Below are 24,140 nucleotides of genomic sequence, written 5' to 3'. Positions count from 1 at the left end.
CAAACTTCAGGGTTTGCACTTCTCAGGGTAGACAAAGGTCTTTCACAAAAGCAGGCAGTAGCGGGCTGGACTTGCACAGACTGGGATTTATCCAAAGCCCCTTTCTATTTTTAGCAGGAGCAACTGCTTGTCAATTCAAGTTCCTGCAGAGGGAAATGAACACAACAACAGAACAGCCAAAGCCAGCCCAGGGAAGGCTAGATCTTTGGCAAGTAGGTGCTGCTCGAAATCCCCTAAGACTACTCCCACCGAAACTTGTCAGCTCAATTGTTTTGAGACGCCACTCCAGCCGGCCCCAGCAAGCCTTTCTCGCTCAGCCCGGCCGGGCTCGCGGTGCTGGGGGGCGTGTCCTGCCTTTCCCCGGGGGGCGTGGCCAGCAGCGGGGGGGCGTGTCCCGGCCCAGGGGCGGGGCGGGAGCGCGCGGAGGCGGAAGTTCCCCGCAGGCCCTGGCGACGGCGCCGGCACCCGGAGTCACTTGTCAGCACTGGTCCCAGGCGCGCGGGTGCGGAGCGAGGTGAGTGGCGGCCGGCCGTGGACGGGCACGCCGCCCCGGTGGCCGCGAGGCCGGGCAGCGGCGGGCGGCGCGGGCGAGGCTGGGAGGAGGTGAGGGGCGCGCCTCGGGCGGCGCGCGGGGCGGCTGCTCAGGTGCTCCGGGGCGCGCGGGGCGGCGGCGAGCCGGGCGGGGCGGCGCGGAGTGGGCGTGAGGCGGGACGGGGTCCCCGCAGCCCCGGGACGAGCGGGCGTCGGTGGAGAAGCGGCGGGGAGGACGGCGCGGGGCGGCCCCGGGTCGTCGGGGGGACACGGGCGGCGGATCCCCGGGGATCGTCGGGGCGGCCGGGCCCTGCGGGCGGGCTTCTCTCCCGCCCCGAACCGTGCGGTTGTGTAACCTGCTGGGTGTGTGTGTGGGGGGAGAGACTTCCGTGCGTCCCGCAATCAAGCTCACTTCTGCCGGTCGTCCCGGTCCGCCGGCGTCATCCGCACTTGCGTGCCTGCGGGGAAAGGAGAGCGCGCTTGACAATGAGTGGAAAAAGGAAGGGCGTTTGGAGAGCCGAAGTCTGGCAGAACTTGGGAGAGGAAAATTCGTGGCTGGGCTGGGTAGGTCTAGGGTGTGATCGCCGGATCCCAACCCAGGTCCGCCTCTGACCGGGAGGACGTGTGAACCCGCCTGCCACGGAAACCGCCGAGCGCTTGGGAACCTTATTTGGCCAACAGGACTAGGCGTGAACCTCATCTGCAAAACGATCTCATCTGCTGCTTTCGCCCCGTGGCTTTAGCTCTACCTCCTTTGTATCTCCCGGGGTGCTGGATGGGGCGGGGGGGGGGGGAGAATCCCAGGACACTCCTCTTTCATCGCAAGTCTTTCTTGTCATGCGTTGTACCTTAACTCACTTCCCCTCCCACCCGTGAGAAAAGCTGGGGTAGAGGTGTGGGAAACAACCTTAAGATTCCTTTCCCAGTGCTAGAGGGAAGACAGGAGAAGGCCCTTAAAAGCAAATCCACAACTGTATAGAAATTCCAACATTTTCTACATGTTTGAAAGCAGAATAAGCTGCCATTTCCTGCCTGCCTTGGTATTTTAGGAAGGGTTTGGGCACTAATAACCAAATGAAGGAAGGTTTGGGAAAGGCCAGTAAAAATATTGCCATTGCTTAGGGATCAGATTTTTTTTTTTTTAAAAGACAGATGGATTCCAAGTGAAACTGGCCGAAGGATAATCTAGAGAAACTACTGGTTTTGTAGAAATCTTAATGGGAGAAGTCAGGAAGGGAGTGCCTAAGAAAAGTGAAGTTACATGTTTAGGAACAGATATATCCATGAGATATGTTTTCTTGTAGAGAAGAACAGAGCCAGAGGAAGTTGAGCCTAACTTTCACATTCTTCCCTTGTCACAAATTAAAGATTAAAAAGGGACAGTGGCCTGTGAAATATCAGTTGGCATTTCACACTTACTTGCTTGTAGCATATGCCAATATCAAGCCTTCTCTACTAGTTTATGATAATCTTTTTTCTTTTTATAGTGGGAAAGACTATGTATAAGTTTGTATTAACTCTCCACCATGTATTTTTGGCATGCAGTTTAACAGTTTTACTTCTTGTGTTGAGCCTTTTTTGGTGCCCAGTGCCTACTAATTGGGCGCTAAAGTAATGTTACTGCCTGATAGATAAGTGTACTACCGTGCCATTGGAAAAGCTCATTTATTGTTTGGGCAGCTGCAGTGCATATTATCCCTGCATTGATTTTTTTTTTTTCCTGTAAGAACTAGATTTAAAGTGTTGCTTCATTGTCCCTTTATTAATTTTTTTTTTTAAAGGCAGAGTCTCACTATAGCCCAGGCTAATAGGCTGATCTGGAACTCGTAGCCCAAGCTGGCTTCAAAGGTCCTATCCCTGGTACCAGATTATTAATCTAATACCACATTGGATGTAATGAGATAAAAATTTGAATGGACTAAAAATTAGAGAAATATATTAAAGCAGTTAATATAAGGATAAGATATAAGGTAGTTGACTTGGCTTACAGTTCAGATTTCTAAGGAACTGTGTCCTAGATTTTTTTTTTTTTTTTTGTATGTGTGTGTGTGATGCTGGAAATTGGACCCAGGGCTTCACACATGCTAGGTAAATGCTGTACCACTGAGGTACAATCTGAGCCCTACAGCTTTGTTTTTTAAAAAAGGTCTTTACATTAAAAAAAAATTACATACCTGTTATATTTTTTAAAAATGTTTTAAAAGAAGGAACTGTTATGTCTTGTATTAGATTTAAGAAATAAACCATGTTGTTCCTTGCAGTGTCTCCTATCATGCTAATAACCAGTAGGAGATTCTGAAGTTGCTTATTCTCTCTCCTTCTCTAGCCCTTTGCTGGGTCTGACTTAAAAAAAAGAAAAAAAAAAGTTATTTAAGGTGCTACCCTGAAGGCATCCTGAGCACACTTGCCCCAGGACAGCAGGAGGGAAGCACTGAAGCATCGCACTTTCCAGGTTCATTAAGTGACTCCAGTATGTGTATAAAACCAGTAGCAGATTCAGATTAAAATACCACCTGTTCTAGAGTGCAGCTTATCATTTCCTATCTGAAGGAAAAGTCAGTGTTTCTCTTAAGTCTAGTTTTTAGGTGTAGAAAATCCCATAGTCCTACCAAGGAAAACACGAGTTGTAATATATAATTGCATAGGATGGTTTTGTGCTCTTGTTTTAAATAATTTATTATTTAGAAAACATGGAGACGGCTGGTTTGTATTCCCTTTCATATGCTAAAATAACAGGATTTAAGTAAGTGAAATTGAGAGTCTCTGGCCAGCTATAGGTAAAAGAATGCATGATGTGGAGGGAAGGGGAAAATTCTTTTGAAGTTACAACTACATTTTTTTTTCTTGTGGGGTATAATTTTCATTGAATTAAGGTTTGTATGTAAGAATCTACAAAATGAATTTTTTTAAGTCTTTTTTTTTTTTTTTAAGAATGTTTGTGTGTGTGCATGTGTATGCCATGGCAGGTGTGTGGAGGTCAGGAAAACCTTAAAGTGTCCATTGAGATTCTCCTTCCACCTCCCCCCCCCCCCCCCGCTTTTTTTTTCTTGTTGGTTTTTATGGCAGGGTCTTATTCAAGCACCAGCTGGCCTCTTAACTCAGGGATCCTTTCTATCTCAGCCTCCTGACTGCTGCAATAAAATGCCTGCTCCATCTTTTTCTGAGACAGAATCTCTCTTGTCTTGTTTCTGTGTAAGAAAAATTAACTCACCCCTCACCCCCCTCCTCCCAAGCTTCTGGATTCTCCTGGCTCGGCCTCCCATTGCCATAGATACTGGGATCACAGACACATGTGCCACTTTGCAGCTGGCTTTACTATGTGGGGAAGATGAAAGTTGAATTGGTAGGCCACCAAGCAAGTGCCTTTGACCTCTGAGCCATTTCCCAACTCCAAATTTGGATTTTGCAATTTGTAAATTTGGTCCTGTATTTACAAATGTACTCTAATAGGCATTTAGCACTATAGAAATTGCCATGAGTATAGAAATGAGCACATAGATTTCTTAGGCTGAAAGCAACAAAGAATTTAATATCTTATTATTTATATTCATCCTACCCCTCCAAATAGAACATAATTTAGCTGGCTTTACATTAAGTGTATTTATATATGAAATATGCTTTGTGATAAATGTTTTTATTAACCATCTAATATTCTTTCACAGTTTCTTTCATTTTCTGGCATTGGATTTTGAACCATTAGAACCATGAGCAACTACAGCGTATCCTTGGTTGGCCCAGCTCCTTGGGGATTCAGGCTGCAAGGTGGCAAAGATTTCAACATGCCTCTGACAATCTCTAGTGTAAGCAACCTTTACAGATTTTATTACAAATGTTCGTTTCATACTTAGTCCTGAAAACTTCGGGCTATCTGCTAAACTGTGCTACACTTGTTATAATTGGGAGATTTATTCTCATTAAATTTAGTTATCTAAGAGAAATGGGAAGAGATATTTAGGAAGGATAAGTGACTTTAATTCAGGTATACATACATACACACACACACTCACACACACACATACATATATGTATGTATGTATGTATATATAATTTATTTGAGAGGGAGAAAGAGAATGGGTGCACTAGGGCTTCCAGCTGCTGCAAATGAACTGCAGATGCACACGCCACCTTGTGCATCTGGCTTATGTGGGTCCTGGGGAATTGAACTTGGGTCCTTTGGCTTTGCAGGCAAACACCTTAACTGCTAAGCCATTTCTCCAGCCCAGTTCAGCTTCTTTAATCTCTTCCCACATTAGTAAAAATAAAATAGAAAAGCATATAATTGAGACTTGATGAAATTTTGAACTTCATGCTAATTTGCTGAAGTCCCGGGTCTTAGTTTCTCCATACATTCTCTTATGAGGTTGCACTATTGCATTTTAATGATCCTTTTCAGCTTCAGAAACTGTCTTGTTAAAACCATTGGTCATGACCGGTTTTGGTATATTTCTTCAACTCATATTCTGGTGTGATAGTCAATGGTAAAATGGCCAAATGCTACTTAATTTTTGCAGAGAGAATGAAGGATGTCCGACTAGATTTGACAACCTATGAATAATTGAGCTTTGGTTTTCTGCCTCATTAGTGATTTAGTTGAATGTATTTTGTATTTAAATTTTAAGAATGTGTTTTGATGGTGATAATACTGATGAGAGGAATAATTACAGCTTTAATTTATGATGCCTATGTCATTATTTCACTAATAGGTAATTGTTACTAGTAATTACTTATATAACTGTCCAGAGGATTTTTGTATACTCAGGTAATAAAAATTTATTTTTTACTACATTTATTTTAACTGATATATAAGAAATAAACACTATGAATAATAACGGTGTGCCATGTCATATTTTGATGCATTTATACGTTGCATAATTTTTTACTTTGTTTTTTTGGACAGTGCTGAGGATTGAACTGAGGGCCTCATACATGATGAGCAAGCATTGTGCCACTGAGCTATCTCCCCAGCTCTCCTTTTATAATATTTAGATCAAATTAAATGTTTATGCCCTTACCCATTTATCATTTAAAATTTTTTTTTGTGGTTCTAGGGATAGAATATAAGGACTCATACATACTAGGCAATGGTTCTATCACAGAGCTAAATTTCCAGCTCTCCTGGCACATTTTATTTTGGCACAAGGTCCTGCTAACTTATCAGGCAGGCTGTGAACTTGTGATCCTTCTGCTTTAGCCTTCTGAGTAGGTTGAATTGAAGGTCTGTACCACCAGGGGCTGAATTTAACATTTCTTGCTGTTGAAACTTTTAAAATACTTTATTCTGATAAGTATGAATTTTTCTTTTGCTCAGGTAGTATATTGTACATAGTACCAATATCTTGCTTTCTTCTCAACAATTTGCCATGGCAATTTTCCTTATTAGTGTATAAGAAAGCTTTTTTTTTTAAAGTAGCACTTAATCAGTCCATTACAGAAAAATGTTATTTCCCGTATTACTATTATTGACAGTGCTGTAGTGAATACACACACACACACACACACACACACATACATACATACATACATACATATGTACATACTCACAAACATACATCAATTGATGGGTAATTTTGATAAGCTATGTATTAGGTTATACATTTGCACAGTGCAAGGAAGATGCTCTTCCATGTCCCTTCCTCTCCAGGCCCAGCCTTACTAAAACATATTTTTAGTCAAGTGCTATAATTCCATATTATGTAAATCTTATAACAGTCTAACTACTTTGTGTGTGTGTGTGTGTGTATGTGTGATGTGCATGCAAGTTTTTGTCTATGTGTGCACATAATATGTGTGGTTCTACATGAATGTGTGAGAATGTGCATGTAGAGGCCAGTGTACAACCTCAAGTATCATTTTTCAGGCATTTTCTACTTTTTTTGGACACAGGGTCTCGCAGTGTCCAAGTAGGCTAGACTGGATGGCCAAGGAGCCCCAGGGATCTGCCTGTCTCCACTTCTTTAGCATTGGAATTACAAGCACCAACCACTTGTGCTTTTTGTGTGTGTGTGGATTCTAGGGATCAAACTGAGAGCTTCATGCTTGTAAGGCAAGCACTTTACCAACTGAGCCATTTTCCCATCCCTTGTATAGAGCCATTTTGGGTTCATTGCTAGTGTAGAAGAGCTGGCTTTCTAGCAGTGAAGCTAATCTGCCACCCTAGTAATTCGCTTTACCTTATATGTAGTTAGGTTGCCCTTGAATCATATATTTAGAAGGGTAGAATTTTATTTCTTTCTCTTTTTTGATTTTTAAGACAGCTACATGTTTTATCTTTCAGTGTGGCTTCAAACACCCTACATAGCCCAGATAGTTGAATCATATATTTAGAAGGCTAGGATTTTATTTCTTTCTCTTTTTTGATTTTTAAGACAGTTACATGTTTGTCTTTCAGTGTGGCTTCACACTCCCTACATAGCCCAGATAGGCCTTGAACTCATAATTGTTCTGAAATTACAGGAATTTGACACTGTACCTAGTATAGAAGACTGATTTTCTTTATTTACATATACATATGTAATACATGCATGGACATACATGTGTACTCTGTATCTTATATATTCCAACTTGATTTTGAAAGATTAAAAATATGTTATTGATACTCATGTATCTCTATTAAAATACTACAAATCCTCTTTACTGATGGGTTTCCATTATTTCCTGGCTGTGGATTTGCAAATAGCTCTCTTTAATTGATCAGTTATTTTCAGCGAAACTCAAAGGCAATCAAATTTTGCAGATAAGTAGGTGTAAGTAATCTAGCTCAATTTTTTTTTTTTTTTTTTTGAGGTAGGGCATCACTGTAGCTCTGGCTGTCCCAGAATTCACTATGTTGCTTCAGGGTGGCCTCAAACTCTTGGAGGTCCTCCTGCCTCTGCTTCCCAAGTGCTGGGGTTAAAGGCGAGCGCCACCACTCCCGGCTTAGCTCCCGGCTTAGCTCAGTAAGTTTTAAGAAACCTTTGTGTTTAATTTTAAGGGCAAAATATTCATGTGAAAGTTTGTGTTGGGCTTTATTCTGTAAGTGAGGCAGTGTTTTCTTCTAATGAAGATCTGTTATGAAGACAGAACATTGCCCAGCCTTGTTTTGTTAAGGCTAGTTTGTATTGTCATAGTTTTCTACTTTGTTTAAATTGACTAAAGAAAGTTGCTACTTTAATACTGAAGTTCACTAAAAGAAAAAATTCAAAAAGAAATTGACACCTAAATAAAACAAATATAGTCATTACTTTGTTGCTTGGTAATGGTGATGTAAAAAGTATGTGCAAAAGGTGTGGTGCCATGACTTTAAACGTTTTCTGTGCTCTGGTTCCCTGGCAGACAGACTGAGGTGCTAGCTCCATGTTGTGGTGCTGATACAAGGGAACACTGTGTACATACATACGTGCCCTCCCCTGGCACCGAGAAATGCTTTCCTTGTGTAGACACAGTGCTAATTAAAGGATTTTGCACATGCTGATTAAAAGAGTTGAGGGTAACAAAGCTGCTGAGTTATTTCTGTTCTCTTACAAAAGTCTCTGCCATCTACTGTGACCTTTTTGGGCCTTGTGCAGTGGGGCATGCAATTCATTCTGGACTGGAGAGGATTGGAAAGGGAGGGGGGAGAAGGGAATGTTGGCTCAACTGGGCTGCTAGGCTGTTGCCCTTTCATTCTAGTTATTTTTAACCCCTTGTGTGATATAGTGTAAACATGCATAGTACTAGTGCCCAATAAAGATTTGTGCCTCATAACTACTTTATATTGTGGCCAGATTATTAATGCTTCAAATGTTTAACTCGCTCTCATATTAATTGGCTCTCTGATTATACTTACTCTGTTTTATTATGTAAGATTACTGGGATATTTTTCAATGAAAACTGGATTCTTTAATTATTACCATCAAGAAGCAGTTAAAACCTGACAGTATGCACTAAAACATGTAATTTAATGCTTTTCTTATTTAAGGATGCATATGAAATTTTTAGCAATGTTTGATATACTACATTTTCTTAGTTGTTGCCTGTTATAACTATATAAAGTTGGAAGGAAATTTTAGGGGTTTAAAACATTAAACTCCCTGCAGTTTTAGGGAAGATAGCATTTATTATATCATCATCATCATCGTCATTATTTTAAAGTTAGTTAAAACTGAAAAAGATAAAAATAAAGTTTATGCTTAGCTGGGAATCTGTGTCTGTATTTTTAGAGTTCAGAAGTATGCAGCTCTTTTGGAGAGATATGTTAAACTCCAGTGGGCCATTTACGTTCCTGAGAACATTGTATTTTGGGGTATCAAGTGTGCTGTGAAGTAAATTAACCACTGGGAGACTTAAGCATTTGAGATTTTTTTCTGCTAGCATATAGCACCTGTTTCATAAGAATGCAAACTATAAACATTTTATCTAACTTTGTTCTTCCTTTATATTGTATAACGTTTTGTGCATAGATTTCTAAGATAGGCTTAGCAGTTCCTAACTTTTAAAAATGATGCAGATTATCACATGTCATTGTCTTCAGTTTTTCTCCTTAAATTTTTAACATGGATTGTAGGCTTCAGGAGTTTGTGAGCTGTCTTTTTATTATCCTGTGTTTATGGGAATGACCCTGAGGCCTTGGAATGTGAGGATGGGTTTCATTGTGGCTCTGTGGGTTTGTGGGTCTTTGCCAGTGTATTTTACAAGAAGAAATAACAGACTAGTTGCACAATTTAAGGTTATATTTTGGCCAGTAGGTTCCCTGTGGATGAAATTACAAGAAGGACTGTGTATTTATGAATAAATATCTTTTAATTCTAGCATCTCAAGGTTGTAATATTCTGCTGTGCATTATATTCTGATGTGTAAATCTATTATCAGCAGTTGTATTTCCTGAAGATAATCCCCTAGTTCTCCGTTAAACATATTTTAGGAGTTTCTTTGGCAGGTAACGTAGAGGTCAGATTTTTTAGTACATTAATGACTTTGGATCTCAAGAGTCAGAATACATTGTTACAAAGCTCAGAGACAATTTAGTTGGATATGAAACTGAAGATATTCACCATTTTCTGAAGTTAGAAACTTTGCTTAAGAATATGACACAAAGCAGAGAAAGACAACATTTTGGAACATTTGGCTGTGAATTTACTTACACAGTGTTTACACAAAGACTTTCTAGAAGCAGGTGAGAAAGATACAAAGGCACCATAGGAAAAGAAATAAGCAAAATACTATACTACTGGACAGTGTGTAAGTCATCATAAGACAATATTTGATAAAATAACAAACATGCAGGTTTCTCAGTTTTAGTGGATAAAAATCTTCTGTGTGTATAGGGATTTGCTTATTTAAAAGAAATGAATTGAAATGGTCCTCAAAGGATGGAACTTGGTGGCACACGTTTTTAATCTCAGCACTCAGGAGACAGAGGTAGGAGGATTGCTGATAGTTTGAGGCCACCCTGAAACTACATAGTCAATTCCAGATCAGCCTAGGCTAGAGCATGACCCTACGTGGGAAAATAAAAAAAAAGAAAGGATGGAATGTGAATACTTCCAAGCCTACAGTTTTTTTCTGTTATATTTTTGGTCTGTCTTCTGTGCACAGTGAACATGAAGACTCTTTTTGCAGTTGTTTGACTCTGGTCAAGCTATGAATGTAGTGGAGTGACTCTTCAGGCATGGCAGCTGTATCTCTTCTGGAAGACAGAAAACCTCCATCATTGGAGCTGATGGGAGAACTATCCTACTGGGGATAAATGGGCCCACTGTTAATGCTAAACTATTGCATCCTTATGCTATTATAAAATTAATTCAGTTTATGTAACTGCATATTCTATATTCACATGTGTATTCACTCTCTAGTTTAAAACATTAATTGCCTTTTGGAAGAGGCACAAAATCCTGTCTTTACTTTCTGTCTTTGGTCAGCCATCTTAAGATGATTTTGAAGATATTTTTCTCATATATTTTAGAATTAAAATCTTAACCTTAATATGTCTTATTGTAAATGAGTAATTTCAAGAAAGGAAAGACTTGCTTATTTAATTTTAATAAATAATAGGAACTTATGGAAGTTTTTTTTTTAAAGAACTTTACTGGTAAGAGCTTTTGACTGCTTGCAGGTAAAGCAGGGAGCACTTTAGAACTAAGTACAGAAGGCTTTTATTATAACCACTTCACTTCGGAGTTGTTAGTATCACTTTCACATGGAGATGCTTGATTGAAGCTTAATGACTTGTTTTTGGTTATTTTTTAAATTTCTTTTGTGGGAAAGAGTTTGTTTATGATCGTTGCTCAGGGTACATATAAATTTGCAGTTAGGGCTGGAGAGATGGCTTAGCGGTTAAGTGCTTACCTGTGAAGCCTAAAGACCCCGGTTCGAGGCTCAGTTCCCCAGGTCCCACGTTAGCCAGATGCACAAGGGGGCGCACGCGTCTGGAGTTCGTTTGCAGAGGCTGGAAGCCCTGGCACGCCCATTCTCTCTCTCTCCCTCTATCTGTCTTTCTCTCTGTGTCTGTCGCTCTCAAATAAATAATTAAACAATAAAAAATTAAAAAAAAAATTTGCAGTTAGCCTGTTGTGTTTGTCAGTAGCATACCTTAGACACCTGTGTCCTCAGGTCAAGCCATATTACTTTCCCCCAGTAAAACTGCATGGAGGAGAAATCTTGGTAAGATTTCATTACTCTAGAAACAAATATTGCTCTAGACAAGAATTTTGTCCCATTGGCTTCTGTATTAGACAGCCTCATGTCGATGGGATGAACTTGCAGACCAGGCACAGTTATGGGAGGAAGGGATTTATTGAAGCAGGAGGAATTCCATAATGGCAGAAGGAGCTCACCTGTTTTAACAGGTCCTGGGGGGTGGGGGGGGTAGGTGCCAAAAGTCAAACCACCAGCACAGGCACTTTTGCATATCTTTAGACTAGAATTCCAAATTCACCCCCACACCTTAGGCCTGGAACCTAGGATCCACCAAGGGACACCTCCTGCAGCTACCTGGCTGCAGGTCTAAATTACAAACTTTAATAAGACCCTGAATATATTCATTCAAACTACTACAGCATTTTATAAGGGATTATTTTGCTTCAGCTTTGGCAAATGAGATGGCCTTTATTGCAGTTTGCAGGATGAAAAGATAATTGAGTATATCATAAAAAGGTTGACAGAATGAGACACGAGCATGTGCAATATCAATGTTATATATGTACATAAGTGGCACAGTGATAGTGAAAAGAGAAAATATTGTTTCAGTTACTGAAAAGCAGTGGCTGATCTACATGACTCTTGAGTTATTCAAGTGCAGTACACTGTTGAGAAGGAAGGTTTGGCTTTTAATTAACAAACAGAAAATCAGAGTACTTCTGTAGGTAATAAACTGAATGGCCAAGCTGTACATGTTGAGTGAGTATTTAGTTAGATTTGGAAGATGTTTTCATGTAGCCTAAACAGAATTTTTCAGATCTTAATGTTCATTTCCCTTGTCTTCCTTTTCTTTCTTTCCTGATGAGTAAGTGAAGTAATTGGCTCTTTCACCATAGTCCCATTTCTTTTCTAGCTGATATGTTGCCATTCATTTTGTGTGACAGTTACTGGAGCAAAGTTTACCACCTTTTTGGCATTTAGTACTTCAACAGGAGTAGTCAGTGGCAGCACATTGTCCCTTAGAGGCCTAATGAACAAGAGCAAAATGAACATGAGAGGTTAACAGGAGAGAATTATAAAGAAAAAGGTAGAAAAAAAAAAAGAAAAGAAAAAGGCAATTTTTTAAAGCCTACAAGATATATTTAAGGTAAGTATTTAAGAAACCTTAATGTTTCAGCCTTCCTGTTTTAGCATTTTTATGTTTTACTTTAGGTGAGATATTCATATGGTTCACAATTCAAAAATTATGTTAGGATATGGAGGAGAAATCTTTTTACCCTGCTAATCATTTCTTCCTGGAGTTTTAGCAATTTCTCACATGCACCTCCAGAGTTAATCTATATAAATATAGGTAAATAAGCATATATTCTCCATGTTTCCTCTGTTACAGTCAGGTTGCATTGCTGGTAGAAATCATACAACCAAGAGCAGCTTGTGGGAAAGAGGTTTTTTGGCTTATAGACTTGAGTGGAAGTGCCATGATGGCAGGAGAAAATGATGGCATGAACAGAGGGTGGACATCACCCCCTGGCCTACATAAGGTGGACCATAGCAACAGGAGAGTGTGCCAAACACTGGCATGGGGAAACTGACTGTAACACCCATAAGCCTGCCCCCAACAATACACTACCTCCAGGAGTCATTAATTCCCAAATCACTATCAGTTGGGAACCTAGCATTCAGAACACCTAAGTTTATGGGGAACACCTGAATCAAACCACCATCCCCTCTTAACACAAATGTTAGTATCTTAAAGAGAAAAACACACACACACACACACACACACACAAAAGCACTTGGCATTTTCTTTTGCTTTCAACACCAGTAAATATATCATTTTAATTACATTTTTTCCACTGAGAATTTTAATATTTGGTCATAATCCCCTCTACTACCCTCATTAGTTTCTCACCTCTACCCTAATTCCTGCTGCTTCTTTCCATAGCGTTTTTTTTTTTTTTTTAATTTATTTGAGAGCAACAGACACAGAGAGAAAGAAAGATAGAGGGAGAGAGAGAATGGGTGTGCCAGGGCTTCCAGCCTCTGCAAACGAACTCCAGACGCGTGCACCCCCTTGTGCATCTGGCTAACGTGGGACCTGGGGAACCGAGCCTCGAACCGGGGTCCTTAGGCTTCACAGGCAAGCGCTTAACCGCTAAGCCATCTCTCCAGCCCCATAGAGTTCTTTTTTAATGTCTCATTCTTTTATTCTTTTCTCCTCCATCATTTATGCCCAAATGTTGACAGGCTCAGTATTGTGCAGGTCCTCCGCTGTGAGGTCATAGATACACCAGTCCCTTCACTTACTCTCCACTCTCTCATCTTCTGGCTGTCAGTCTTTCCACTCCCCATTCAGGGTTCCCTGATCCCTGGAGGGTGTGATAGAGATGTTACAGGTGTCACTGGCCTCTCAAAGTCTTTCTTAAACAAACAAAAAACCCAACTGCATTGTGTTTGGATTTTTCTTAACTTGTGGTTACAGCTCATTAGTAGACAGGGGCTTTTGAAGCCTTACTTTTATTGATACTGTATTTTTTTTTTTTTCTGAGGTAGGGTCTCACTCTAGCCCAGGCTGACCTGGAATTCACTATGGAGTCTCAGGGTGGCCTTGAACTCATGGTGATCCTCCTATCTGTCCCTCCTGAGTGCTGGGATTAAAGGCATGCGCCACCACACCTGGCTTCGATACTGTAATTTTTGTACATACACACACACATGCTCACAAACATTTATCAGATAAATTCCTGTAAATGTGCTGGTGAGTTAAAAGGTTATATACGTTTGTAATTTTGATTGGAACTGCCAGGTATGTTTGTAGAGATACTACCACCTACAGTGTGAGAATGCCTGTTTCCCCATGCCTGTGCTAGCTTGAGTTTTAACAGACTTTGATCTTTTTTAATCAGATGGGCCAATTTCCACCTGACTCCCTTTAACAGGATTTAATTGCAAGTATTCTACAAAGAATTCTCTCTTTAAAGTGGTTCATTGTTTTCTGTTTTGCAACAGAGCATATGATATAAAAGGGTTCTGCATTTACATGATACCATTGATTTTTTTTTTAGGCGTACTTAAAATTCCTTCATCCAGACCTTTTATTAATGTTTACTCTTTTATTTGTCTCAGTTTCTTTGTGTATATGTTTGTGTGCCTGTGTGCTGGTGGATGTGTGTGTGTGCAGGTTCATTTGCACACCTGTGCATATGCATATAGAAGCCAGAGGACCACCTTGCGTGTCATTCTTCAAGTATGTCATCAACTTTTTAAAAAAAAATTTTTCAGGTAGGGTTCCCTGTAGCCCAGGCTGCCCTGGAATTCACTAGATAGTCTCAGGCTGGCCTTGAACTCACAGCAATCCTCATATCTCTGCTTCCCAAGTGCTGAGACTAAAGGTGTGTACCACTACACACAGCCTCATCTACTGGGAACTCACCATGAAGTCTAGACTGGTGGGCTAGTAAGCCCAGGGATCTGTCTATCTCTGCTTACACAGTGTAAGGATTATAAACATGCATTACCATGCCAGGCATTTTTATGTATGTGGGTTCTGAGAGTCACACTCAAGTCTTCATGCAAGGCAAACACTTCACTGACTGCCATCTTTCCAGCTCGTTTCCTAAATGGATTTCCTCCTAAATGGATTTCCTCTGTGTTACCATAGTCTTTTTTGTTTTGTTTTGTTTTTTGCATGTGTATATGTGTTTGGTGCTCATACCTGCATGTACATGTGTGTGTGTGTGTGTGTGTGTGTACATTTGTATGTAGAGGCCAGAGGTTGATTTCTGTTAGTTTTCTACCTTTTTGAGCCAGGGTTTTACTAAACCCAGAACTCATCAATTTAACTAGACAAACTAGCAAGCACAAACTCCAGGGATTCTCCTGTCTTCATCTCTGCATTACTGGATTTGCAGGCTTATGCTTCCAAGCCTGGTGTTTTATGTGAGTGCTGGGGATCCAACCTTGGGTCCTCATGCTTGCAAAGCAAGCCCTTTTATAGACTCCCCATTACTGTTAACATAATTCTTTGAATTACATGTCCATAAAATTTTTTGGAATGGTTTTTGACACAGTAACATCATAGACTTTTTGAAAAAGTAAGCATATAACATTTACTAGATTCAGAGTTACTTTTGTTGCTTCTGCAGTAGCCTGATGCATCACTGTGTGGTTTTGAGTCCCACTCTTCTGTAAGCCTTTTTCTAATAAGTCAAGATGACTATTTATGAAATGTTTGACTTGGTTGTGGGACATTCATCCTTATGAGACAAAGTGCTTTGATTATCAGTGCTTATTAGCAGATGGAACTTAACTGAAGGCACATAGGTTTATGGAGTGTTCATAGTTTAGTGAGCCAGGCAGTTACTGATAATGTGGGGTACAATATTCTTCTTCATTTTAGTCAGCTATAAAATGTTGGTAACAAAAAGAGAAAAGATGCCAGAGATGCTTGTATTTTATGTGCCAAGAAGGGAGAAGGAGGAATTTCTTTTTAGTTATTGTTATAACTTTTTAAATGTGATAAGAAGTTAGTGAGGGCAGGAGAGATGGCTTAGTGGTTAAGGCACTTGCCTACACAGCCTAAGGGTCCAGGTTCGATTCTCCAGGTCCCACGTAAGCCAGATGCACAAGGTTTTGCATGCATCTGGAGTTTGTTTGCAGTGGCTAGAGGCCCTGGCATGACCATTCCCTCTCTCTCTCTCTCTCTCTCTAATAAATAACTGTAAATTTTTTTTTTAAAAGAAGAGGTTCGTGTGTGCATGTCTTCATGCATATGTGGCTACATGCATGTGTGTACTAGTGAAGGCCTGAGGACAGTTTTGAGTATCATTCCTTTGGTGCCATCTGCCTTTTTTTTTTTTTTTTTTTTTGAGACAAGGTCTCTTATTAATCTAGGCTAGATTTTCTGGCCAGCAAGCCCCATGGATCTACTTCTCTCCACCCCTCAGCACTAAACACTATGCTTGGCTTTTCTTCCATGGATTCTGAGGATGGAATTCAGGTCCTGTTGTACCAGCTGAGCTGTCTCCAAAGCCCTAAGAGTGTTTGAACTTAATAAGATCCATCATTTTTGTGAATTGTTGACCAGTTTCCCCCAAGGTCCAAAAAGTGGTTTATTAGTAGCCATAGCTGTCCTCAGTAAATTTTGATTTGCCAAAAAGAAGAGGTAGTTATTTTATTGACATTAAAAATTGAACACCAGTGGCTGGAGAGATGGCACAGCTATTAAGACACTTGCCTGCAAAACCTAACTAACTGGGTTCCATTCATCACTACCCACATAAAGCCAGATGCACAAAGTAGCACATGCATCTGGATTTGTTTGCAGTGGCTGGAGGCCCTGGCATACCCATTCTCTTGCTTGTCTGTCTGTCTCTCTGCTTAAAAATAAATAAATTAATTTAAAAAAACCTTAAAAAATTGAACACAGCCATGCGTGGTGGTGCACGCCTTTAATCCCAGCATTTAGGAGGCAGAGGTAGGAGGATCAATGTGAGTTCCAGGCCACCCTGAAGTTACATAGTGAATTCCAGGTCAACCTAGACTAGAGTGAAACCCTACCTCGAAAAACAAACAAACAAACAAACAAAAAAAGTTGAATACCACTTACCATTGGTTAGATCCAGGAATTTAAGTATTGTGAGCGAGTTCCATTGGGGAGCTGTGTTAGTCATAATTCCAGTTTATTCCCTCTTAAGCTGCTTCCTTATCCCCAGGAGGGCACCTAGTGCAGGCACAAATTATAGAATCCTACATTTAATACTGTTCCATTTAAGAACTATATGGGTTTTTAATCATCTGTTGAATTCTTGCCTGTCGCCTCTACCTGGACTCAGTTTATACAGCTCACCTTGTTATCCAGAATGTCAAATTTGAAGTCTTAAGTTCTTGGTATTTATTTATTTAGGAGATAGATAGAGTTTATCACAGAGTAAATTGGAGTACTCTCAAAACATGAGAATGGACAGTGGCCATAGAGATACTACGTAGGGCACACTGTCAAGGGGTGGCATGAGCAATGGCCAAAGATACCATTGTGACAGTTTTATTTCTAAAGCTGGAGAACAGATAGTTTCTACTAAGGGCCATTTCCCTGTCCAGGTGATTGACAGCCCCATTTGGATTGACTCTTCAGTGCCATGTCCTTGTCTTTATCAGGAGCCTCTTTCTGGGTGGTAACCTTGTGACCTTCCTGACTGTTCAGAATTGGTTTGTATGTATCTTATCCAGTGGGTCTACTTTTGCCCTTTAATGTCAAGTACAACATACATATATGTTGGCTTACTTTTTTTAAAAAAATATCGTATTTATGTTTGTATTTGAGAGAAGGAGGAAGGTGGGGGAGAGAGGAGGAGGCAGATAGAGAATGGGCATGCCAGGTCCTCTAGCCACTGTAAACCAAGTCTAGAAACTTGTGCCACCTTGTGCATCTGGCTTGTGTGGGTACTGGGGAAATGAACCTGGGTCCTTAGGCTATCCAGGCAAGCATGTTCACAGCTAAGCCACCTCTCTAGCCCATCTTGGCTTTTAGCCATTTAAGTAGCTGAATGATTATATTTTCTTTTGAATTCTGTGATTACTTTGTAAGAAACCATTCCTTTAAATATTTATCTCCAAGATGGCTTAGCGGTTAACTGCTTGCCTGTGAAGCCGAAGGACCCCGGTTCGAGGCTCGGTTCCCCAGGTCCCACGTTAGCCAGATGCACAAGGGGACGCACACGTCTGGAGTTCGTTTGCGCGCCCATTCTCTCTCTCTCCCTCTACCTGTCTTTCTCTCTGTGTCTGTCGCTCTCAAATAAATAAATAATAAATGAACAAAAAAAATATTTTAAATATTTATCTCCAGAGAGTTTCCTCATCTTCACACCCTTAAGCATTTATTTACCTTTGAAATTTATTTTATTTTACTTATTTATGGGGGGGTCAGGTAGAGAGAAAATGGGTACTTTAGGGCCTCTAGCCACTGCATATGAACACCACCTTATGCAAATGGCTTACATGGGTACTGGTGACTAGAACCTGGGTCCTTTGGCTTTGCAGGCAAGCCCCTTAACTACTAAGCCATCTCTCCAGCCCTTATTTACCTTTAAAATAATTCATTTTAAAATGCTTCTTTATGTTAACTCCTCAATTAAACTTGCCATCTCAGATATGTTAAGATCAATGCAGAAATACAGTTATTAAGTAATGAAATCAGTTTTTAATATTTTATTTATTGATTTGACAGAGAAAGAGGGGGAGAGAGAGAGATCGAGAGAGAATGGGTGTGCCAGGGCCTCCAGCCATTGTGAATGAATTATAGATGCGTGCACCACCTTGTGCATCTGGCTAATGTGGGTCCTGGGGAATCAAACCTGGGTCCATTGGGTTTGCAGGCAAATGCCTTAACTGCTAAGCCATCCCTCCAGCTGAAATCACTTTTTTTTTTTTAATGTGATGGGATAGTAAGGGGTTGATACTACTTTGAGCAGTGAGCTTTATGTGTGTTTGAGTGTGTGTATATAAACTTAATGTACTTTTTGCAAAATTTATAGTCCATATCTTTTTTGTTTAAAAGGAGGAAGAAATGTGTCCTATACTAGCCTACGTATGTATATAAACTGATGTATCTATACATGTATGTAGGCTGTGAGAGCCTAAGAAGGCCAAGGCAAGGTTGCATGTGCTTGTTTACACAAAGGATCATGGATACACAGGGAAATTCAGGAAAGATATTGAGGTATATTCAAATGCTATCCTTGGATATGTGTTATTTATTTTTTTCTGGACAAGGCTTGTGATAAGTTACTGGGAAATGAGTCAATGTGGCTGTCATATTTTGGTCATGGGGCACCCCTTCCTTTATAGTCTGGGAGGGGTCCATCTGGTATGATTGATGTATCTGATATTTTATATGATTTGACATATTTTCAGGTATCATTGTTTATAATTATCATTATTTATTATATGAGTAAATTACTAATCAGTTTGGGCTTCTTGGTCTATTGGCAGATCATTTTTTACTTATGTAAACAAGATGTATAGAGTCATTCTTTTAAAAAATATTTTATTATGTTGAGATAGAGAGGGGTGGGCAGATAGAGACAGACAGAGAAAGGGCATTCCAGGGCCTCTAGCCACTACAAATGAACTCCAGACGCATGCACTACTTTGTGCATATTGCTTACGTGGGTGCTGGGGAATCAAACCTGGGTCCTTAGGCTTCACAGGCAAATGCCTAACCACTGCGCAATCTCTTTAGCCCATGTAGAGTCATTTTTTGTTGGTACTGATATACACAGAATGAAAAAGCTCAAGAAAAATTGTTTTATAAAATGGGGTCATTCTAGGCCAGACACAGTGGATGTTCCATTTATCATAGAGTAACTCAGATTAGTAATTGATCCTTTATTGTGTATAGTAAGTAGTCCATTAGCTGACCCCTCCCCTGCATATGCTAGGCAAGTGTTCTACCACTGACGAACAACCCCAGCCTGAGTATTGCTTTTCATTTCTTAATTACCCATGTGCACATGGAACATGACATGGGATATAGGAGCTTGCAAGTACAGGAGGATTTCCACTTGGGCCTTTTTATCTGTGGGCTCTGCATCTGTGGATTGAGCCAACCAGAAAAAAATACCTCATCTATAATGAACATGTACAGGCATTTTTCTTTTTTTTTGAAACAATGAATTATAATAACTATTTAAACAATATAGTATAAGAGCTGTTTACATAGCACTTAATGCATTCAGTGTGTGTGTGTGCTTGTGTACCAGAGGACAAATTTGGATATGGTTCCTAAGGAGGGTCATTACCGTTTTTTTAAGATAAGGTCTTCTCACTGGCCTGAAACTTACTAGCCAGTTAGGCTAGACTGGCTGGCAATGAGCCCCAGCATCCTCCTGGTCTCCACCTCCTTTCTCCCTAGTACTGGGAATACAAGTGTGCTCCACCATGTCTGGCTTTTTATTTGAGTTCTTAGGTTTGAACTTGTCTTCATGTTTGCAACACAAGCACTTACCAACTAAGCTATCTCCTCAGCGCCTTTATTTGATATTCCAATTGTGAGATGATTTAAGGTATTAAGGAGATTATACGTATGTATATACAGACATACCATTTTATTATGAGGGACTTGAGTGCTGAATTTGATATTCCAAATAAGAATGATTGTATAGTGTAATATCTAGGAAAGGAAGAGATTTTTTTTTTTTTTTTCCTTCTGGCCCTATGTCCTGTGTTAAGGTGGCAGGGAACTACTGGGCTAGGACTTACAGAATCCATGCAAGAGACACAGTTGTAAGAGTGGCATACAGAATTGGTACACTTAGCAACTGCTGATGAAGCAGTTTATTCAGTGTCTTCATTTGGTGCCTACTGTGCATTTGTAAAGTTATAGGCACTGAAATGTAGAGGTAAAGCAAGGTTGTGAATCTTGTATTCTAGAAAGGGGTACTGATTTCCCAAGAAAATAGACCAATAAGCAATGTGGTTAATAAGGTGATGTGCTAGAGAAGAACTTGAGGAAGAAGATGGGTAGCAGGGGTACAGGTATTATTTCAGAATTGGCAGTCCAGACACACAGGCCCTTCTGACTGAAGGGGCAACATTGCCTAATGAATAAGAACCACTCAATCAGACACAGAACAGCAAGTACATTGCACTTGAGGTAGGAAGGAGCTTAATATGTTTAAGAACTAGAAAGGCCAGTGTAGGTGAAGTGTAATTAGTGACCCAAGAGTGAGATGAAGGAGATGTGCTATATTTTATATTACCGCAATACAGAGGTTCATGGGCATATGAAGAAAACATTAATGGTGGGAGTAGGAAACCCATAGAGTTGACATGGATTCAGGTTGCTCTGGATTAAAGCTGAGGTAGTACAAATATGTTACTAATTGTGTTCTTACTATAGCTATAGGCTAGCATGTTTTGTAAATTGCTTTTGATAAAAATTCCATAGAATGCATGATGAAGGTTTTTTTTTTTTTTTGGTTTCTCAAGGTGGGATTTCATTCTAGCCCAGGCTGACCTGGAATTCACTGTGTTGTGGACTCATGGCAATCCACCTACCTCTGCCTCCCAAGTGCTGGGATTAAAGGCATGTGGCACCATGCCCAGCTTTTTTTTTTTTTTTTTTGAGGTAGGGTCTCGCTCTAGCTCAAGCTGATGTAGAATTCACTATATAGTCTCAGGGTGGCCTTGAACTCATAGCGATTCTCCTACCTCTGTCTCCTAAGTGTTGGGGTGTGTGCCACCATGCCTGCCCTGCAGTTTCTTTTAAACAATGGAATGGACAGTATAGTTTTCCCAGGTAGTTATTTTGGAAGTAAAACACTCACTTTAGTATGTTTGTTTTGAAAAATTATTTATAGTTATAACAGAGTCAAAAATTTATTGTTATTTGGACACTAAATTTCATGTTTTCTATTTTGATTTCTTTTAATTTTAATTGTAAGGAGCAGCTTCTTTTCCAGATGGCTTCTGTTTTCATTTCCTTGGGGTGCTGTGACCTTTTCTACTTTGATAAGGAAATGTTACACACACATTCAGGAATTGTTTACAAATTTTTCTAGTAGTACAGTACATTTGGTAAGTCTGCCTTAAAGACAACTGAATGGTAATTTATCTTAGGTTAAATCTATTGAGGTGAAAAAAGTTTTAAAAATGTGTTTGTTTTGTGTTTTGATTTTTCTTAAGACAGGGTCTCATGTTGTCCACGCTGCCATCAGACTTGTGGTATAAACTAGGATGACCTTGAACTCTTGGTTTCTGTGCTCGTACCTCCCAAGGGCTAGGATTGCAGGCCTATGTTACCATGGCCAGTCTAAAATATGTGCTTTTAATGAGAATGATTTTTGTCAGTTGGTCAAAATCCCCAATGCCAAAAGTTGTTTTGACCATTATGTTATTTCTGGAGAAGGAAGCTAAAAAAGTGGCAGGTTTTTCATTTCTGAACTTTCAGAGAGGACATTTGAATAGGGTCTAATATGAAAAGGTTGGTTGACAATTCATAATTCAGTAGCTTCAGATGTTTGTCTTAAAAACATAGTGGACAACAATGTCATTACTATCATACAGTGGTAGTCTACAGGAGTAACTAGTAATTGGAATAGCAAATAATATAACTTCCCATATTATATCCAAGAACAAATTATTTATAAATTTAAGGAGATACTAAGTTTATGAGTTTAGAAGTATATTTACAGAATAGTGCTCTGAAAACCAACTTATGAATCACCTGTATTATATTAGATAAGATAAAGCACTATATGTGTAAAATTTCTTAGTTTTCTTACTGAGTTTCCCCCCCTAAGGCTTAAGGCAATTTAATTATAATCAATTTCTTCCCTAAAATCTTAATGATGAATTATCAAACATCTGGGAATATTTTAGTATCAGAGATTTAAAAATATAAAATTATTAAGGGGATTTATCAGACTGACTTACCTGATTGCTGGCTGGACAGTCCAACAGTGGTTGTCTATATGCTGGAGGACAGATAATCCAGTAGCCTTAGATCCAGGAGGACAATGATGCACAATCCCAGGTGAAGGTCTGGAAGCTTATTGGGGAGTCATTGATATGAGTCTGCATTGAAAAGCTGATGAAGTTGGTACTGGTTTTCCATGGGCTGTAGCAATAGGAATAGCCATATTTGCTATTTGAAGAGTGGAGCTTGCACATTACTGACTTCTCCTCCTACCATCCTTTGTTCCATTTGGGTCCCCAGTTTGTTGGTTGATGCCACCCCTACTCACTGGATATCATTCCCTCTCAGCTACCATGGTAATTGTCTTTGTTACTTTTGGATTGCTATGACTAAATCACTTAGGCAAAACAACTTAAAGGAGTAAAGCTTTATCTTGGCTCACAGTTTCTGAGAGTTTAGCCCATAGTTGCTTAGAATTGTGTACTTTGGTAGAACAGCCTGGTTGAGGAAGGGCATAGCGGGTGGGCTTCTTCATTTCTTGATGGACAGCAAGCAGAGAGATGAGATGAGAAAGGGATGAGGAAAGTATAACAAGGGTCTTATCCCAGGACCTGCTTCCTCCTGTTGGGCCTCAGACAATACCACTAGCTGGGGACCATGCATTCAACATCCATTCACCTGAGCCTGCAGGGGGAGCATTTCTCAGTCAAACTGTGACACCATTTGTTTCTGGACAAATATACTTCTGGAAACATCTTCACAGGCTCACCTTGAAGTGTTCCTTACTAATCTCAGTATCTCTCAATTCCTTCAAGTTGTTGTTCAAATCATTATATTAAAGTATTAGTATAGTATTTTTATAGATACTGATTTTTCCCCAACATTCCATGTATTGTAATTTTTTTGGACTATATTCTATGAGCTTGACTATAATGTAATATCTACAGGTGTACCTCTGAGTAGGATATAAAACCCAGCTCTATCATTTATTAGCTCTATATATTAAAACGATCCATGTCCTTTGTTTTTGACCTACTACATGTGGTAAAAATAGTATTTACATCATTGGATTATTGAGAGAATTAAATATGGTAACTCATATAAGGTTCTTAGAACAATGCCTGGCATGTGGTAAGTATGCGCTTCTTAAGGTTACCTAATAAGACATTTTGTATTTCATAGCAAATATTTACTAGTAATATCTGATGAAAGCAATTTTGAAATAATTACTGAAATGCTATTTAGTGGTTTATTTAAATAAAATGGTCTGTGAAATTCAGTTGTTTCTGTTTTGGAAGATATGGTAGAAGTACTCTTCCCATTATAAGAACATACTCACATTCATACACATATACCCCCTACACTGTGAATTGAATTATTCCATGAAGTGTATTTTTTTGCAGACAAGTGCCTTAACCACTAAGCCTTCTCTGCAGCCTTTTTTTTTTTTTTTTCCTTTGAGAGTACCTTGCTGAGGCTATCTTAAGCTGTGCTTGATTTTGCTCCTCTCCTGTCTCATGCTTCAGAGTATTGATTATGGGCATCTACTACCAGACCCAGCTGGTTTTCAATATTTCAAAAGTTGAATTCTCCTGGAATT

The 24,140-nt window shown here is 39.8% G+C and overlaps 1 protein-coding gene across 13 annotated transcripts in view; it reads left to right on the top strand.

Moving 5' to 3' along the window:
• Window positions 1-410: 410 nt before the first annotated feature.
• Pdlim5 (PDZ and LIM domain 5) overlaps window positions 411-24,140 on the top strand; it is a 194,403-nt gene continuing 170,673 nt past the window's right edge. For all 13 annotated transcript variants that reach the window (XM_045142934.1, XM_045142932.1, XM_045142939.1 and 10 more), the window contains exons 1-2: window positions 411-514; window positions 4,194-4,331. In XM_045142934.1, coding sequence (XP_044998869.1) covers window positions 4,236-4,331 — 96 coding nt within the window. In that variant the 5' untranslated portion in view covers window positions 411-514; window positions 4,194-4,235. The remainder of the gene's footprint in view (window positions 515-4,193; window positions 4,332-24,140) is intronic.

The sequence above is a fragment of the Jaculus jaculus genome, chromosome 2 (genome assembly GCF_020740685.1).
Source record: "Jaculus jaculus isolate mJacJac1 chromosome 2, mJacJac1.mat.Y.cur, whole genome shotgun sequence".
In the NCBI taxonomy this organism is placed as follows: domain Eukaryota; kingdom Metazoa; phylum Chordata; class Mammalia; order Rodentia; family Dipodidae; genus Jaculus; species Jaculus jaculus.
Note: the sequence above shows the minus strand (reverse complement) of the source record. Positions and strands in the feature narration are given on the sequence as shown.